The 2,414-nt window shown below is 40.4% G+C and overlaps 1 protein-coding gene across 1 annotated transcript in view; it reads left to right on the top strand.

Moving 5' to 3' along the window:
• Nucleotides 1–1,233: 1,233 nt before the first annotated feature.
• LOC101860508 (plasma alpha-L-fucosidase) overlaps nt 1,234–2,414 on the top strand; it is a gene marked incomplete at its 5' end in the record, with an annotated part of 23,589 nt that continues 22,408 nt past the window's right edge. Inside the window, 1 exon segment of the mRNA XM_005102545.3 lies at nt 1,234–1,479. Within this exon segment, the coding sequence (XP_005102602.1) occupies nt 1,371–1,479 (109 nt within the window).

Here is a 2,414-nt window from a genome sequence, read left to right as displayed (position 1 = left end):
CACCCACTCCCATCCCCACCCCTCAACCGTTTCCCTCCGTAAAAGAATGTTTATTCTAATAAACGAGATAAGTGGTTGAAACCGTTAGAACTGCTTCAGCTTCCGCCACCGCCTTTCCTTTAGTTGCATGCGGTGAACAAACACGCTTGCTCATTTATCCAATCACTGTAGTCACCACTTACAACGATGTTAACCTAACAGTAAATCAAATGTGTTTAGAGCTCAGCAAAGGATGAGCCACAGAATTCTACACATTCTTAATGAAACTCTTCTTGAAAAAAAAAGGTTAGGCCTAAAGAAACAAACGAGAGCCCGCCGAAACTGTTGCCAGAGAGGGCTCCTTCTCTGCCAGCCCAGACAATGAGGGGAAAGTTCATGACACATTTTCTCCAGAGACCCAGTAACCAAAACACGCTCGCGGGCCCACGTTTTAGGAATGCCTTGCTTTCTGCTACCCCACGGCCTAACCCTGTTTAATTAGTTAATTATTATTATTATTTTAAAATAAGTGTTTTGCAGCGCTGGCAACTGTATAAGGTCAAATGAGCGCGTTTGTGTGTGAGTGTGTGAATGAAACATACTCCACATAATAATTATCTCTAATATGTCCTCTGAACCAAAGAAATCTTACCTTAGAACTCTACCTACCCTGATTTATCATCCCCACCCACATTTAGAACGTTTCCGTTTTATACAGGTTTCTGGGCAGGTTCGACTGCCTTAGCTAAAAGAGTGATGACGTATAGATTTTGCAGGAGGAAGAGAAGACTCGGTAGTCGGTAGCTGGCATTATAAAGAGTCAAGTGAAGGAAAGAATAGCAAGCAAATTGCAACACGGTAGTTCGAACTCGCAGGAGATAGCAAGGACAGGAGGGGGGAGGAGGAGGAATCAGGCAATCATGAAAGGCATCATGTAAACACGTTTTATTATAATTTAAGCTGCTGCAAAAAATAGTCTTGTGTACTAGAATCTAGATCTAGATATCTAGATCTATCGGTACCAAAAAAAAAATGGGAGTGCTGATTTTTCCCTACTTGACGATTGAGTAGCCTATGTCAACCAAAGTTTTGTTTTTCATTTTCAGCTAAATCTGTTTCTTTACTCAATAGCCTAGATAAATAAAAATTGGTTTCAACTTTTCTAAAGTAATTAATGTTGGGTGAGAGGATGGGGCAAGCTGTCTATCACATGACTAGTCTCACGTGATATTGATTGATCACATGATATTTTAGTAGGGCCTACAATGTATTGAATTGAAGTAGGCAAACGCTAGTTGACAACACTTTGAAATTGATTTGTCGATGGTTGGTTTTGAGAGAAATTCGACACATTTTCAGTGCATGTGCTACTAGAATCTAGATCTACAACTATGGGAACAGCCGGGGCAGTATTGTTTCTGGTATTGTCATGCTTAACAGTGCAGTGTTTTTCCAAGTATGAACCAAACTGGAAGTCTTTAGATTCTCGTCCTCTTCCAGGTGAAACAAACTTACTATACTCAGACTTATTTAGATCTAATAATGTCGAATAGGGGGAGGAATTCCGTCGAAAGGCCTTATCTCTATTAAATTAACTTTTATTAAGTACTAGATCTAAATCTACGTTACATTTTTGGATATCATGTGCATTTACCATTTTGAATAACTTATTATAGGCTACTTATAAGGGCGGGACTTCGGACCATCATAACGATCATAGACAGTGACAGAGTGTAAAACAGGAGGGGGGGGGGGGGGGGGGGGTAGGGGTAGGGTTTAGCTTAGCTTTGGGGTAGGGTTAGGGTTTGAGGTAGGGTTAAGATTAGGTGTCTTCTTTATTGTGTTTGTTGGGGGTGGTTGCTCGTTACGAAACCTTGAATAATATCTAGATCTATAGGCCTAATAATTACGACTTTTCGAAGTGACTATTTCTCAGAATGTACGTGAAATTAAAGTTGAAAATTTTTTTCTCCGAACGGTTTCCGATCTCGAGATTTTTGGGTTATTTACGAGATTTAGGCGTCATCCTTTCGTTCTGCCACTTTGCAAGGACTGGAAAGAAGCGTTAAATATATGTATCAAATTCAATTTCTAGAGCTAGAGATTTTTAAACTTCTGAATATTCAGATACTTCAGTTGTGGTTGGGGCAACGTTCCCGGACTATACGGTAAATTTTTACTAATGCACCCACACATAGAGATACACGTTGATTTGAGGGCTACTGCCACAATTTTTGCTGTAGAACACTCGTATGGCCATACTAAAACCCTTGCAAATCAATTGTTTTCAAGTAAATATCAATCCTAATTGCCAAAAGATGAAATCATTGCGAAATGCAGGAGGGCATGCCCCCCTGAAACCCCCCAGATTCCTTTTAGGCCAGGGGGGCATGCCCCCCTGAAACCCCCCATATTGTTAGATTGACTATTTTCAA

Source organism: Aplysia californica, unplaced genomic scaffold (genome assembly GCF_000002075.1).
Source record: "Aplysia californica isolate F4 #8 unplaced genomic scaffold, AplCal3.0 scaffold00330, whole genome shotgun sequence".
NCBI lineage: Eukaryota > Metazoa > Mollusca > Gastropoda > Aplysiida > Aplysiidae > Aplysia > Aplysia californica.
This window is presented reverse-complemented; position numbering and strand designations above follow the sequence as displayed.